Raw genomic sequence first — 15,497 nt, 5'->3', positions numbered from 1 at the left:
GTTTTGTTTAAAATTTGAATTTTATAACATAACATAGTACATAATTCTTGTCCATTAAAACATATTGACGACAAGTTCGTGAAAATTGGCCGCTCGTCTTTCCGCGAATCCGAGAGAAGCCTACGGAAAGGTCCAATGTCCATTTTCTATCGATGCAGATTAACTTTAATTGATAAAAATGGACACGAGAGCCGAGAGATCGTCTCGGTGCGGAACAGAAAAGAAAAGCACTTTGCACTTTCTGTCTCATATCGTATTTATTTTCCAATCATTCAAAGTTATTCACGATTTCTGCGCCATATCGTCGGTAAGATATCAAGAGTCGCAGCACCGCCGTCTCGGTTACTTAAGTCCCCGTTTTATTTGGTCGATAAGTAAAGAAGTTTCGCAGAAGAGAGTTTTATCGTTATAATCCTAAAAAGATATTCAAAAAGACACGGTACGCATTTATGTATACATATATATATATGCATATATACGGTCCAACGGAACGAATTAGTAAGATATCACACGATATTTTTGCCCCGCCTCACCCCTTTGTAAACGTGTAACAAAATGCAACGTACGACGAGAGCCGTAGATCGAAAACGACCGAGAAGTTAAATATATGTACTGCAACATGCACGAAAATGGAATAACACATTTCTCCCGTATACATATGTAATATATATATACATATACATCCTCTATCTCAACGAAAGAATAACTAATATTTAATAACGTGTATATGTGTGTGTATGTGTATAATCCTCAGTCGCGTGACGGAAATTCTAAAAATCATACCGGGTAGCACAGCAACTCGCGACACATTTTGCCGTTTGCGCTCGTAATCACCGTTATCAACTACCCGTGTCCACGATACGTGTGACTAGTAATAAATGTTAATTAATAGAATAACTTAAACATCTTTCATTCTTTATATAATCTTGTATGTATACATATATATATATATTTATAAATTCTCGCTTTCTCACGCTCGCGCTCGCTCTCACGTTCGCACACTCTACTCGACATTCAAATTGGAATGATTGTTAAAACTGAGAGAGATTGAAGTATATCCAATCGCGAGATAAGAAACCAACTGTGGATTTGTCTTGTTCTCCGTTATGTAGAAAAGCCGTACCGCGCTGAAAATTGATCGCCCATCTCTCTCTCTCTTTCGCACTAGCGGAGCGCTGTGTCCACACAGTCGTTGGAAGAACTTGACTGTAGGCTGTGATATAAACTATAACTCTCACAGGTGTTTCCTAAACGATACTTAAATCAGACAAGGATATTGCAAAATTAACGTTACACGATTCGGTGTGACTCTCGCAAAAAAAAAAACAGTCTCAATATCTAAAATAAAACGCTTGTGAGTAATACGTATGATTAATATGCTTAATAACGTGACGTGTGTGTATCAGTATTAATTACTTAGATAAGGCCACTAGTGGATGATACAGGTATAATATAAATATTACAGTTACAAGCATAGATTCTCAAAGCAAACGGTCGAATAGCTACGCTAGTATGTCCAGAAACGATCAATCGTGGAGGAAACGAGAGATGTGTATTTGTTAACGCAGGATTTGTGAGTGTACAAATTTGTTTTTCGTTTATTGTCATATACTTTCATTGTAAGATGACACGATGCGAACGAACGTTTGCGTTGACACAATGACGTTGTAGACGCGTTACGACTGCGCTAAACCGCTCCGGAAATATCTTCTTCCATCCTCTGGACATAGGTAGAATTTAGTTGCCTATTGCATTCAAGGTATTTTAACTGTGTTAATATAAACACTAGAGGTTTCTTTTCCTTCTCTTAAGAATATACGCGATTCTTCATATACTGAGTATAAGATTTGTCTTCCTTTTAAAAAGCTATCTTAGCTGCTATCATATAATACAATCCACGCGAGCTGTATACAAACATGGTATTACAATTACAAAAATTACTAATGCCTCGTATTTCTATTTATCGTCCGAAAGATCGTCTGCGGGTAGATTTGTTTACACCGCACGAAATAACATGCGCGAAGAGAAGCGCGCCGCTGAAATCCGTCATTCACTTCGGCGTCCATATGAGAAAGCAGTTTTTTTTTCCTATATAAATTCGAGGTGAAGGAATGACCTTTTGACGTCTCTCGGCGTATCGTCCCCCGTTCAGTAATCGAAAAATAACGGATTTATATACTCTATCGGAATTGTTTTTCTTCTTTTTTGTTTTAATCTCGCCACTCGATGTTGTTCAAACATCACGGCACACCAGGCACTGTACATTGAGCATCGCTCGAGCCAGACGGAGAAGTCTGGCTTATATCGTGTGTTACAACGTGGATTCGTGTATCACCGTTGTATTTGGATCACTGCTAGCAGTCTGAATTATTGCTGGCGGTATGTGTGGCGTCAGTGTGATGGATGAGGTCTTTCGCATAGGTTTCGGAGAGGCCTGCAATCAAATATTAACATACGATGAAGAATACTCGATTAATTTTTACTCTTGCCATATAAAAATTATTTATAAAAAACGGTATAACGACTTTATCACGAATATAGCTGATGTGTTTGAGTAATAACATGTATTACATACCCATTCTCTTCTGCAAGGTGCTTCGTCATCTGAGTAGTGATCGATCTGCCCAATATCAGTTTCCGTCGCCGCGTTTCTCTTCTTCGGCTGCAGAGTCGCGTAATTGCCGCAGCCTCTGGTGAAGTTGGTCATGTTCTTCTCCTCGACAATCTTCTCCTGGCATAGTATCTCTTGCGATTTACTTTGCTTGTTGTTCGTTACGTCACTGGTGCTCTTATTGTTGAAATAAAACGGCGGCATTTTCGACACCCAGTGATCCAGACCGGAACCAGTCGAGCTCGTGGACGCCGCGGACGAATTTCCCGTGGAGTTATTGGACAGACCTCTTCGCTGGTAGAACAACATGTACGCCGCGTTCGTGATCAGATTCGTGTCATTGACCGCTTCTACGCGCGTGTCGTCGAAACAGTACCACTGCGTATCATACGGATTTCTACAAAACGCCGTGTAATGCCCGCCCTGCAGATCCTGTCCATGGTGATTGCATATCGCATAGAGATCGTAGACATTCTCGTCGTACTTGGGGATATTGTGTTGCCGCGGTCGCGGTTTTTTCCAGGGCGACCATCCCAGGCCGCCCAAGCTGGTGACATTGTTATGCGTCGTCTGAACGCCATTGTGAGCGAGATGTGGCGTCATGTCGAAGCCGTACAAAGGAAAGTCCACCAGCATAGTCAGCTTGGACGTTGACCGTTGCTTAGACTGCTGACGAAATCTTTTCAAGTGTATGACTAATATATCGGGTAGTGACCAGAGACCTAGCTTTTTTACGACTTCTTGCTTCTTGTTGCAGTAGGGGCAATGCCACGCGTCTTCCGCGCCCAGTATCTCCGCCCGCGTGTACAGATCGAAACATTCCTCCAGGGTAACCGCGCCGCCCAGTTCGGAATTAGTTTTCAACTGTTTCACACTGGCGTGCTCCTCGATCTGATCGCTGTCGTCCTGTATAATATTGGATTTGGTGGCCTCATCCCACTCGAGGATCAGCTTCACGTGTTGTGGACCCGAGTCGTCGGCACAAAGAGCCAACGCTTGCTCGATCTGCTCCGTGTAAAGCGGATGCTCCACGCAGGGATCGATACAGGGATGCTCGTCCTGGATCGGCGTCGCCGCCGGATCCGCCACACGGATGTTGAAGAGCCCCGGACTCTGGCTTGTCGTGAGAACGTCGTCCGCTAACGTGCTATGCATCTCTTTGAGCAGGAGCTTCTGCAGATCCTCGTAGGACGTCTCGCGTGACACCTGCATCGTGTACGGGCTGCCGAAACGTTGCCTCAGATCCCCCTTCACGAGAACGTTGATCCAAACCAACAGGATGTACGCTTGCTCCGTAGGCTCCTTCAATTGCGGCAGCTCGATGCAGTAAAGTGGATCGTTTTCCATAATCACGGATAGAGGCTGACAGTCAGAGAAGGTTCTGTGGAAGGAAAAAAAGAAAAGATCTTATTCTTTTTGTTCTATTATTATGATACAAAACGCTCAGTAGATAAGTATAAAGAATAGTAATGTGCAAACATTGCAAACCGATCGAATATCGTAAAATAATAAAAAAAAAAGTTGCCAATTTCTTATCTTCGTACCTTCGTGCTTTCTTTAGCAATGCGCGAGTGAAATTTATTGCCAGCGCTATTAACTGTTTCCTTTTTTCATCGCTACGTACTGCAAGAGTGCAATTTTGGAGTTTTTAAACCACAATTTAAACCTGTGAAATCCTTCGTCGTGGATCTCGGTCAGTAGCATGTGATTCTCGTCCACGCCGGTGTCGCTGGCCAGGATCTCTCGTAGCTCCCGCACGTTGGCCGCCTGATTCACGCTCACGCCGATCTTGACCTGCCGCGGCTGTTGCGACGTGTAGAGGACGTTCACGTAGAGATTCATCTGCCGATGATTCTGCGGCACCGGCACCGACACGCACAGAAAGGGGTCGAAGGTGTTCGACTGCCGGTGGCATCTCGGACAGGTCAGACTAGACCGGAACTGCGCTTGGAATACGGCGTGTACGAACGAGTTGTTACACCGCACGTGATTCGCAAGCGTCTCCGCGGCAACGATGTCGTCCGGTCTGCCGAATGAGTTCTGCAAAATGGAAAAAAAAACGGAATTAGAGCGTGTTAAACGACGAGATATCCGACTTGTGAAAATTCTAGTAAAATTACTTCGAGAGTGGCCTCGCCACATCGGGGTTTTACTTGACAAGTATACGCAGTCATCAATCTGTAACGAACTCAGTTCTCTTTCTTTTTTTTTCGCAGCTCTGTTTTGCAGTTTATGTAATCTGGGAAAATGGGTTTGAGGCGAGGCTGTCTGCGCCGCCGACACGAAGCCGTATACGCACGCAGACGGCGCGGGCGTGAATCCCGAGCGAGCGGGGTCCGCGACCGCCTTTCTTGCCCCGACTCGACATTAACGCGAAACTCGGTTATCGCTCAAAGCACATAACGACAATCATCCGTAACGCGTCCGCGGTCTATTAATAGATCACCGCGCTGTCGCAGCCGCCGCTTGGCAGCTCCTTTTTCCCTTCGCCGAAAGGAAGACTATACGCGGAACGTTAAAAGGAGGAGCCGACCGAACGCTAACGAACTCTCCGCGCGGTTTCGACACAATTGTCGCCGATACGCTAAAACGCCATGCGCTCATTAACGTAAGCACTTAGCGACTTAACGTTAGGACCCCGATGCACCGATTGGCACACGATTGAGATAATAAAAGGTCCCCTTCGCGCTTTATTCAACTCGACGACTGGACAAATGTGTGCGGAGTCTTAAAATAATCTCTATAAAATTGCAATAATTATATAGAATGACGGGGTGATAAGATAATGCTTTTGCTATTCAATAGACCGAAATTGAACGATACGATCGAGCGATATGACATAACTCGACGTGTCCGGAAGCTTCTGTGTTGCCGCGTTCCGATATTTTATCACCAACTAAAGTACCCACTCTCGTGTATAAACATTTATTTCAGAGATATCCCAAGTGTTTAATTTTATCGAATAAATTAACGAAATGTTGTTTGAATTAAACGAGAAAATTATTACAGGCGAGAGAGCTCTCCAGTTTTGTTATCGAATGCGATTCGTTTGCATTCCGTTTCGGAGCCTGATTCGGAACAAAGATACGACCTCCCGTTAATGGGATAATAAATATCGAGGCTGTGCATTTCGTAGCCTTCGAGTAGATCGCGAGTCTCTTCGCACAGAGAGCCGCGCAAGAACGAGGTAGCGGTATATCGCGCATTCGACGCATTGTGGTAAAACTTTATTGCCTGCAGCTATTCAAACTTACTGTAAGTAGCGCATATCATGTAAGTTATAGGAGTCATTATTGACCAGCTGTTCGCACTTTGTACGTCTATTTCGTTAACGTAAATAAGATATAACGAGCCTTGAAAGAAAATCGATGTTATCGAGTATATTTACAAATAGGCGACGATTCGTAACGATGTAATTTCCTAATAAGTCAAATAAAATTAAGCAAACCGAGGAAATAATTGAGGAGAAAGATAGAGAGAGAGAAAGAGAGAAAATAATGAGTAAATAGCGACCAATATGTATAACACAGAATAAATATTGATATTTTCAATTAAACAAGAGAGATCTTATGTCTAATAATAAAAACATGTATAAAATTCACAATAATAATTATTAGATTAATTATAAATTAATTATGAGACCCCAATGACCGAAACCGTCAATATTAATTTATTCTACGGTGAAATAAAATTTTTTCAAGTCAGATCACGTAGAAAAGTCACCTACTGGACTTGCGACAGAACTTGCCGTTACGTAACGCAAAAGCTCGACATAATTCCGATAAATACCAATGCGAGATCGCGCTGGAATGTTACGTAATACCGTCGAGCGACGATATTTCAATGTGATGAAAGGTACCGGTGACCCTCGTTAACGCGGAGCGGAACGTTGTGGCGATCGACGACGCACGCGGGGCTTCGCAATGCCACGCGGGCTCGCTCGCTCGCGCTTTCCGAAGCCGTGTAATTTGTAACACGCGATGAAAAACCGCAGAATGGGATAATCACCGGGCTGATCGCGCAGGATGTATCAGCGATCCGGTTGCCGGAAGTAATTTCCGATGCGTATACGGCTGGAACGACTCGCGCTCCGACAATTGGTCAATGTCACGCCGGTGCACGTGTACTCCCGCGACTCGGTAAAACCGTCATTTGTATACGCGCGCCCTTACGAATATTCAGCTCCACAATCGTTGATCTTTTCCTGAAAGCATACCGCTAATGGATCGGCCGATGGATGGATTGGAAACACACTCCTCCGATCTGTTTAGCGCGACCGCGTTCTCGCAGAAGCGAGCCACTTATCGATGACCACATTCGATAGCTATCAAATGATTGCGCATACAATATCGGCTTTACATCTATGATTTCTCCCGCGACACGTGATACCTCCCGCAAGATTGTTCCTCAGTTTTCAAACTATTTGCGAAATTTTCCCGTTACGATAAATTCGTTCCAGCCGTATCTTCTAACGCGACATGTAATATACATTTAATTCGTTTACTTTATATAATTCTGTTTGGCTGAAATTTTTCTCGAGAAAATGTACTTTTTCGAAACGTTAATTGCACGATGTAACATGTAACGGCTTCGTAATTTTTGCTCGCAAAAAATCAGAAGACCCGATGAGTCGCGTGTCATGATTCATGAATTCTGCCGGTCGCGGTTTTTGTCGACGCAGTGAGTCATAAAAGTAAAAATAAGAACGCATGCGGAAGGAGATCTGTTTTAAAATATGTAAGCACGCTAAATGCACTTTCCGCTTTCACAACCGTCTTTCGCTTCGCGAAACGTTTGTTTTATATTTGAAAATACTTACAGATACCAATAATTGTTAATGTATACATGGAGGGGTAAAAACCACAGTGGTGTAAGTCAAATTTTTAAAAATATTTTTGTGTGTGCACAGATGCAATTTATAATATTTATATATTGTATAGATTACATCTATATATGCACGCGAGAAAAAATTAAAAAAAATTTGAGTTACACCACTATGACCTTTACCCCTCCATATGTAATTTAGCAAACATGTATAATTATAATATGTATTGTATACGGAAACACAATTATAAATTATAAATGTAGATACTATTTAAAAATATGTATTACAAATTGAATAAACATAAATCTCATATATCCGACGTGTATAAAATTTATGTTTATTCATTTTGTAATACATGTTTTTAAATGTCAATAGTTATATGTCAATCGCGCGATTCAGCTGAATATATTTCGAATTTCGAAACATTTTAAAATGTTATATCTCGCTTTTAAAAAACACAGGAAGTACTCTTTCAAGCTCAGACATCTCGACATTATCAGCGTTTTATTTATGGAAAGAAACGTGCTTTAACTTTGAACGTAAGCAAACGCTCTTGCTCTTACATAGTTCTTTCGTGAATAAAAACAAAAGTATATCCTTCCTCAATTACTTCACATCGTTATATTTACCGAGAAAAAGATGTATGATTTTACGTTAAGACGACATATTATGACGACACTGACGGTTTGTAGTAAACTACCGTTATAGAGACCATTATATCAGTGTGACACTGTGAAAATAAAACTTGTCCAAACAATTTTATTATAAGATACAAAACCTCTCTGTCTCTCTCTTTCTCTTCAACGAGATGCAAAACAATAAGATTAAATCTATTTTCTCGTGCGTAGCTGTTTTTCTTAGTAAGATATCAACAAATGGAGCGCCACTTACGTCAACGATAAGTTCGCGATATGCGATTCCCTACGATATGACTACACAAAAAGCGATTTCTTTCGATACGGATTTGTTTACGCGATGTCCACGTGGAGCCTCGTCAATTGCGCTCGCGTATCATGGCCAGTGATGCAACATTTTCGAATGCGTGCGCGCATATACGACCATCGATGTGTGGAATTCGAAATATGCGCCGGAACAGCGCGATTCTTTGTAATTTTTTTTTTTTTTTATATACCGTTCGCTCTCGCGTGTGCGTATATGAAACGCAGGAGATGGAAGGAACGGGTCACGCAAGGATGATTGGGCGTAACGTTCTTTTTTCGCGTCCACGTCGCTCTCGGACGCTCCTCGACGCTATAAATAGCGTTACGTAAATATTTTGCTGACAATTACGTTGACTTCCCTTCCCTCCCCACCCTAGTGTTAAAAAACGAGTCACATCCATCCGATGACCGGATGATATGCGTGTGCAACTCGCTGATCTCTTCTCGAACTGGATTACATCTGGAACTATATTTTAACTATTTAACATATCCGGTTTTTGCGAAGATGGAAAATCTCGCCGGTTAATTCGCAATTACGTGCGTGCGATCGATTGAAATCAGTGCATCACGTTGTAAACAATATGGAAGATAACCCCTTCCCTTTGTAATTATTCTAGCATAATTCAAATTCGATGCATCCTCGGACATATACATTTTAAAATTAATTAATTCAAGATTGAAAATAAATTGTCATCAAAATACGAATTATTCATACGTTAATTAGTCATGTGATTAATCCGATGTAGATTATAGATTATTGATTACAGATTAGTCGTAATAAATAATTGCTAACATAACAGATTAGAAGAGATTTGTCATAACAGCCAACGTCACCGATTCGTGTGTAATTAGATCAAAATGATCTCTTTGATCATAACATATATTGTTAAATCCATAGTATTAAATTATACTCGATGTGAGTCATTTTTATAGGTCGCCAATACTCCTATACTGAATATCGTTAATTTAACTAAACCAGTGGAGTTAAAACAATACTGTTTTGTGTTGAAATAATAAATTTTGACACACACGGCAGTTAAGAATAACAAAATGTCATTCAACTCAAGATACTGGTTTCATCCTTAAATATTTAACAGTGTACGCACAATCAAAACCGCGGTAATTCGAAACGAAATGCATGCGATACTCCAATTGCAAGATTTATCTGTTGAGAAAAGCGGCGGGAGGATCGAAGCTGGCGGCGGGCGAGGTGTGAAGAAAGCGCGAGCGCGGGTTGCGCACGTTGGCGCCGTATGACAGTAGTTAGTCCACATGTGCGCCGTAATCCGCGAAAAAGCGCTCGGCGATGCGAACTGATAACTGGATCTCCGTGGCCCCGTTCAAGGCCGGTCCTCGTTACGGTACCCCGGCTCCCGTCTGCGCGGCATACGACTCCGATTTCCTCGCGTTCGACTTCGCGGCGCGGCTCGGCCGCGACGCGACGATCCGCTCGCGCGAATGTGTGTCGCGCGTACGATACGGTTTTCTCGAAACGCAGGCACTCGAAAAAAAAGACGCGCGAGGTGTATGTCATCGTCTCCATGCTCGAGATCGCGAAGATAAAACGCTCGCGCAAGAACGGCGATAAAAATGACGTGTCCCCCGCTTGATATCGATGATCGAGCGGTGTCCTTCCTTCGTAAGCGCAACTTCACAGAAATGGCATATTTAATGAGCGACGTGGTAATCGCTGATACCGAATTCGAACGATCGGGCGGTTCGGTTATGAGGACCTTATCTTTGCTAACTCGGCAAACGTATTGGAACCGCAACCGAGAGGCGAGCGATAAGATAACGGCGGGAGATGAATAATCGCACAAAGATGAAGTACAAAGGCATGGCCCCCGAACGCATTAAAACGCGCTTATTTACACATAATTCACGGTAGTAATCTAACTCGTTATTTTATGTTCCTTCGCTTGGTAAAAAAACAGTTTTGACCGGATTATCGAGTTCACGATATTCTTATCGTCTACTTGCTGGATCGTCAAAGCGGAGTTCACAAATTATATCGCTCGTGTCGTTCGATTATTTTTCTTAACACGATCATGAAAATGTTTGTTTAACATGAAAAAGAAAATGTGACACCGCCGATACGAGTGCCGATATTTTTAAATGATATAACGATAATGATTGATATGTGTGACGTTATTTACACGATTCCGTGACATACATTAAATCAGTAATGATAAATAATTGTGCAGTCGTCACGTCGTTAATCTGAACGATTTCGTAACACACGCTTAAAAAAGAAAATAAGCGATTATCAGCTGGTGAAATTTCACAGGACGATTCGTTAATTTTCTCATATTAACGTATACATTTCCTGCGCCACGATCGTCAGCAGGGCCCTTCGGAATTAAAACCGCAGTTCGGGGAAACCGCAATTCTCTCGTGTGACATACATTTTTTCGGACTGAAACTCCTTTTCTCTCTTTTTACCTCGGCGACATTTCAATCTCGCATCGTCCACCTTGGGATCTCGTAATTGAAAAACCGTAGCACGTATATTTCGAACGCGAAGCAAATTCGGGTTAAGGTCTCGACTGACTGGCCGTTTGTCGATTGGCACGTTTCGCGAAGCGGGTAAATAAAAAATGGAGCGAAGCCCATCGCCGCTCGGCTCGCGTTTATAATCGTCGAACTTGTATTTTTGCATCGTAAACCGAAGCTCCGAAAATAACCGACTTATTGTCAACAATCAAACTAAACTGCCACGAGAATCTTTCGTATTTTATTGCATTCTCTGTACTACATTCTCGATTATGTATAACAAATGATTTATATATTTGTGTTTTATTTCTTATTTATACCTAATGTACTAACCATATTTATGTAAAAAAAACTCCCACTTTCAGAATCTCAATACGATCGACAGAATCTGTGCCTGCTCTTGGTATTCTTATAAAGATTATCTTTGAAGTACTCGAATCTACAAGGAAACATCTTGGACTCGAGCTTCCCTACATTTTATTGCCTTCTTTTTTAGAAATACCAATCTCTTTTACGTCCCCGCGTTCTTCCCATCCTCTTTTCTTCAATATTTTACTTTCTATCTTCTCACTAATTCAAAATGTACGGCGAAGGGGGAACATGACTTTATCGTAAAGACTCGAAATCCACGGAGCGTTTTCTAAAAGATTTAAGATGTTAAAGTAGACACACGTTGTCACGGAGATATAAGATCCGAGGAGTCAGGGCTCACGCACAATGTGAGGAATAAGGAACAAGGAATTCGCTTAATGTTTAATTCCTTGTTCCTTACTCCCCTCATTGTGCACGGGTCCTTAGAGAAGGCGCCAGCCACCACGTAAATTATTTGTCTTTAATTAAGATAATCAGCGCGACCTTCTTCAACGAGCGTAAAGGCCATTACACGTAACAAAGTTTTAGTCATAATCGTAAGGCCGTAAGAAAATAGACCAATCACAGTCGATTATTCTCCTTTAGCTCGAATAATAATCGAGTGTGATTGGTCTATTTTCTTACGGCCTTACAATTATGACTAAAATTTTGTTACGTGCAATGGCCTTTAGGATATTAATTCGACATTGATTTGTCTTTATTATCGCGTGCGTTCGGTATTTAAAAGACGGTCGATTGTATCTATCCCTCGGCTCATCCATACGTGGCGAAGGTGTCGAACGAGATGAAGCGAAAAAGGTCGTCGGTGCGGCTCGCGTGTTCGCGGCTGCTTCCACCAGTCACGCACGCGGGAGATTGTCAGCGTCCGCACCGAGAATATACGCTCAAGTGCAGTCGTGCCTACGCACCGTACACGCGGCGTACTTTAAGAGAAAAGGACAGAGAGAGGAGGAGAAAGAGAGAGAGAGCCGCAGCGAGCTTTCGTCGAGCGTCTCTCCGGCTGGCCACGACGATCCAAGGAGAAAGTTTCTTTCGTCGTGACGCCCGGCTCGACGATTAAGCCGCTACCGAAGTATGCGTTTAATTGCCCACCGTGCCCGCTACGCTTTGAAGTAAAATGCTACTGACGGTCGCTTTAATTACTCCATGCTGAACTTGTCGGATTTAATTGGCGACGGTCGCCGTTATCCTAATGCTGGAAGACGTATCGATGTGGGGAATTTTCTTCCTATTTACCATAGAGGGTATACCACAGCAATGGATTTTAATTGTGTGGTGTAGACACACTAGAGTAGAAATATCAAAATGACTAGAGATATTTGTATCGGACGATAATTATATTATTGATAAGCTTCAATACTGCGGTGCAGCCAGTGTTTTTCCTGTTTTCGTAAATCAAGCACAAAATAGCGCTGATTCATCAAGAGCGACTCGTCACATTCTTTCCTCAAATAAATTGTCAATGATTTAAGTATTGTACGCGTATATTTGCATATTTTATTAATGTAACGCAAATATACGCATGTTAATTTTATTAATTCACACGAGTAGATTACACTATTAATATATATTGTTTTACGGATATATTAATATTAATCGTTAATTCATATCCGCGAAATGGTTCATTTGTAACGATCTCATTTGCAATTACAAAATTTCGAAATTGTGACAAAATAATTTCAAAATAAGTATATATAGGTACAGTTTTAACATTCCTGACCGTAATCTCCTCATAGAGCGAAGCTTTTTGACAATAATTTGTCACGATAAAAATATCGCGCTACTTCAAGAGATAATAACAAGATAATGACGCTTCTCTTTTAAATGACCATTTCCACTTTTTGTTATCTACTCGTCGCGGAGAGATACCGCGGGTATAGTTTTCATCCGAGGTCAAGATACGACAAGCGTCTTTACGTGGACTAGACGATCGCGCACGTGCGATGTTGACATCGTCATTCTCGTTTTCGCGCCGCCGGCCGCCGCGACCTTACCGCTTCGGTATATTGCTAAAAATACGCCCGACGACACGACCAGCGGCGTCTAAAGATAGGCAGGAGCAACAATACCATCCCGCGTCGAAGGAAAAAAAGAGATAATAAATTCACAGACTTCGAGATAACGTCGGAATAAAAATGGAGATTGGGATCGTCGACTATTCCACACATTCCCCGGATTCCCATTCAACGTTGGAAATAACGTTGTCAAGCCGAGAGAGAGAGAGAGATGCGGCTAAAGTGGCTCAATTTAAATCGATATTAGTCTCATTAATATTAATCTCCAAGATCTCCGATTGAGAGCTGGTAACAGTTTAATTCCAAGCGTCTTCGAGATACACGAATCACCCGGACAGGATGAAATTGAACGCCGAATCGCGGGACGATAATTATTCGCGGCTCTCCGGGCAGGAAGGTATTTCCCTCTTTTACGGGACAGTTTAATCGCCGGCGATAACTCGCGAACGCGCATTCCGCGATTACGGAGGAGACGAAAAAGAAGAAGGAGATGAAGACCCGGCGCGAGGCGGCAGCCTGAGCCGGCCGGTCGAGCCTTGTCGCGCTCACCTTTATGATCTTGTACTTCTTCTTGGTCGCCTGATTGAGATCCTCGTGCACCTTGTCGAGCAGCCAGAGGAGAAACTCCTGGGCGTCGTGCTGCAGATTGCCGCGGTACTGGCTGCCGTACTTGTCGACGACGCTCTTGAACGCGGTGCTCATCTCCGGGTCGTACTGGCAGCTCCAGATCGCCTTGAGGAGGAGCGCGAGCTGCTCGGTGATCTCGCCCTTGGTGCCGTACTTCTTCGAGTTGAGCTTGTTGCGGCGGGACAGGTCGACCTTGTACTGATCGAGGACGAAGTACTCGGCGAGGATGTCGGTGTGCGAGAGGCACTGCAGCACGGCGTTCATGAAGCACGTGTTGCCGTGATTACGTAGGCCTATGACACCCGGCACGCGGTCGGGCGGGATGTGCGCGGGTCGCGGCGGCGGCACCCTGATGTCGCCCGCGCTCGAGCCGAGGTCGTCGCCGCCGCCGACGCCGACGCCGACGCCGCTGCCGCAACGTTGATGGTGGATCGCGGCGGCCTTGTGGTTCTGGGCGCCCACGTTCGACATGTGACGCACCATCTTGTTGATGAACTTCTTCCAGGAGGGCCGGCGGAACACCTTCTTGCCGCTCGGCCGCTCCTGGGACTCCTGATTGCCGGTGGTCTGCTGGCCGCCTGGGTGACCGCCATGCAGCCTCCCCGTCGTCGCGTTCTGCCGCTGCTGCTGCTGTTGCTGCTGGGACGACGGCGGCTGCAGGTTGTTCCGGACGTTCTCCTTGGCGCCCGGCGCGCCGCTGTTGACGTCCCTCGCGTCCCCGTGGGTCTGCTGTTGCTGCTGCTGCTTCGGACGTCGCCGCGACATCCTGCTGCTGGCACTTTGAAACGGGTTTCTCGGCAGTGTAAAGGTGCGCTTGAGCCGCGTGGCGCCGCGCGGCTCCGCGGGTTTAACCTCTTCCTCCACGCCCAGCTCGCCCTCGGACACCGATTTCATCACCGACGTGCCGCGTTCGGGTCGCGCGGCTTTCATCGCCAGCCGCACCTCGCTGGCGTGAGTCTGGCTCCGCTAAGCTGGCTGACCGGACGGACCTGGCTAGCTGGCTCCGCTCCGGTCGGGATTAAGCACGACCGCGAATCTCGCTCGGCGGCGGCCGTACAGGCGGTCGCGGAGGTTCGGCCGTCGATGACGCTCACATCACGTTTTTTCCCCCCCGGGTTCCGGGTGTCGTGTGTCGTGTGTCGGTGTTACCTCGACCGCGACGTGGACGAGGCGGCTGACAACGGCGACAACGTTGACGGCGACGTTGCCGCCGCGGGACGACGACGACGACGACGCGGACGCGGCAGCCGCACGTCCCGTACGCGCCTACTACGCGGAACCGCAACCGGCGCAACCGCAGCCGCAGCAGCCGAACGCAGTCGGACGTCACGCAACACCACGCACCGCCTCGTAAACTGCACCACGGCGGCCATCGGCGGCCATTTGCCGCGCGTATCAAGGGCTTCCACGATTTCACACGACGCCTCGGCACTCTCGGCGGTCGGCTGAGTCGGCCATAAACCGCCGTCGTCGGCTGGCGACATCGGTGGGCCGATCGGGGGAAGACGCGCCGTTCGCCGCGACATCTCCGCCGCGATGGCGTTTCGAAAGCGACCAGGGCGACGGCAGCGATTCGAATTTACCGTTGGTCGCTAAGACAGGAATAATAAATA

At 44.8% G+C, this 15,497-nt stretch overlaps 1 protein-coding gene across 1 annotated transcript; it reads right to left on the bottom strand.

The window, feature by feature from the left end:
* Positions 1-238: 238 nt before the first annotated feature.
* On the bottom strand, positions 239-14,830 carry LOC139813424 (ubiquitin carboxyl-terminal hydrolase 31). The gene is made up of 4 exons (XM_071778932.1): positions 13,807-14,830; positions 4,278-4,651; positions 2,576-3,992; positions 239-2,434 (listed from the first exon to the last, which is right to left on the bottom strand). The coding sequence occupies exons 1-4, from the start codon at positions 14,812-14,814 to the stop codon at positions 2,312-2,314; spliced, it is 2,922 nt and encodes a 973-aa protein (XP_071635033.1). The 5' UTR covers positions 14,815-14,830; the 3' UTR covers positions 239-2,311.
* Positions 14,831-15,497: the final 667 nt, after the last annotated feature.

Source organism: Temnothorax longispinosus, chromosome 5 (assembly GCF_030848805.1).
Source record: "Temnothorax longispinosus isolate EJ_2023e chromosome 5, Tlon_JGU_v1, whole genome shotgun sequence".
In the NCBI taxonomy this organism is placed as follows: domain Eukaryota; kingdom Metazoa; phylum Arthropoda; class Insecta; order Hymenoptera; family Formicidae; genus Temnothorax; species Temnothorax longispinosus.
The sequence above is the reverse complement of the archived record's forward strand: the minus strand, read 5'-3'. Positions and strand labels throughout refer to the sequence as shown.

Bases quoted from the DNA above. Each gene is read 5' to 3' on its own strand.
- LOC139813424 (XM_071778932.1), bottom strand. From the start codon at position 14,814: ATGAAAGCCGCGCGACCCGAACGCGGCACGTCGGTGATGAAATCGGTG. The intron at 4,652-13,806 runs GTGAGCGCGACA...TCCATTTTGCAG, and splicing joins AGAAGTACAAGATCATAAAG to AACTCATTCGGCAGACCGGA. The intron at 2,435-2,575 runs GTATGTAATACA...ATTTGATTGCAG, and splicing joins CACCTTGCAGAAGAGAATGG to GCCTCTCCGAAACCTATGCG.